Below are 1,031 nucleotides of genomic sequence, written 5' to 3' on the forward strand. Positions count from 1 at the left end.
AAACAATCGACTTTAAATTTAAAATAATACATATTTTTTCCAATTTTTCGAAACAGAAACATAAATTTTTTTTTTCAATGATATATATTTATTTATTTTAGAAACCAACCGAAATCCACGATTAGCAGATCTGGAGAAAGAATTTCGACAATCAGAAAAGAGCGAAAAGTAAAAATTCGCAAAGAAGAAAAACACTAAAATTAAACGAATAATGCCATCAGATCCAATAGCTGTTTCTGGGAAAACCAAAACCCTATATTCCCAAACCAAGAATAGCAATTACAGATTTAGAAACAAGATCTCAAAATTACTGGAAGATAAGAACCCTAGAACGGTGCGGGTGCGTAGTAGAAGGGTCTTCCTCCCAAATCCCCATATCGATGCACGTCGTAGTGCAAACTTTCCTTAATCTTCTCAAATCCATGAGCAAAAATACCGAAACCAAAGATGAATCCAATGGCGATCACCAAAAGAATCAAAAGCAAACAGCAGCAGCAAGTCTTACCCGGACAACACATCTTTTGGTGAGGGGATTGCCGGAGTTCGGAGCGGAGAGACAGAGAGATCAAAAAGAGGTGATGGATTCCGTTGCCGTGAGGAGAGAATGCCTATAAAGATGAGGAGAAATGGATCGAAACGAATTTGTTACGGCACTCCAAAGATGGAATAAAATTTTGAACAAAAAACTGCATCAGACGCATTTAGCAGCCTGAATTTGCGTTCGTTTAGGACGTTTAATATATCATATATAAAAATAATATTAATTTCAGCATAATTTTAAGAGCTATTGAGCTCAATTTAAAATAAAATGCGGAAAAATTATAAATTATTTTAATAGAAAAATGAATAGAATATGTAAATACCCTAAAATTATACTAGTAATTTATATTGAAAATTATTAAATATATTTTAAAAACAGTATTATATTTGAATTAATTTTAAAATAAATGTAATGATCTCACAAACTTCTTACAAAATATGATTACCGTTTGGTGTGGTGAGAGATAATAAAATCAGTTGCAATGATCTAT

The 1,031-nt window shown here is 31.9% G+C and overlaps 1 protein-coding gene across 1 annotated transcript; it reads right to left on the reverse strand.

Moving 5' to 3' along the window:
• Positions 1-200: 200 nt before the first annotated feature.
• On the reverse strand, positions 201-691 carry LOC110112980. The gene has a single exon (XM_020845388.2). It carries the CDS (start codon positions 516-518, stop codon positions 327-329), a length of 192 nt encoding a protein of 63 aa, XP_020701047.1. The 5' UTR covers positions 519-691; the 3' UTR covers positions 201-326.
• Between the last annotated feature and the right edge of the window lie 340 nt (positions 692-1,031).

This window comes from Dendrobium catenatum, unplaced genomic scaffold (assembly GCF_001605985.2).
Source record: "Dendrobium catenatum unplaced genomic scaffold, ASM160598v2 fragScaff_scaffold_1557, whole genome shotgun sequence".
Lineage (NCBI taxonomy): Eukaryota > Viridiplantae > Streptophyta > Magnoliopsida > Asparagales > Orchidaceae > Dendrobium > Dendrobium catenatum.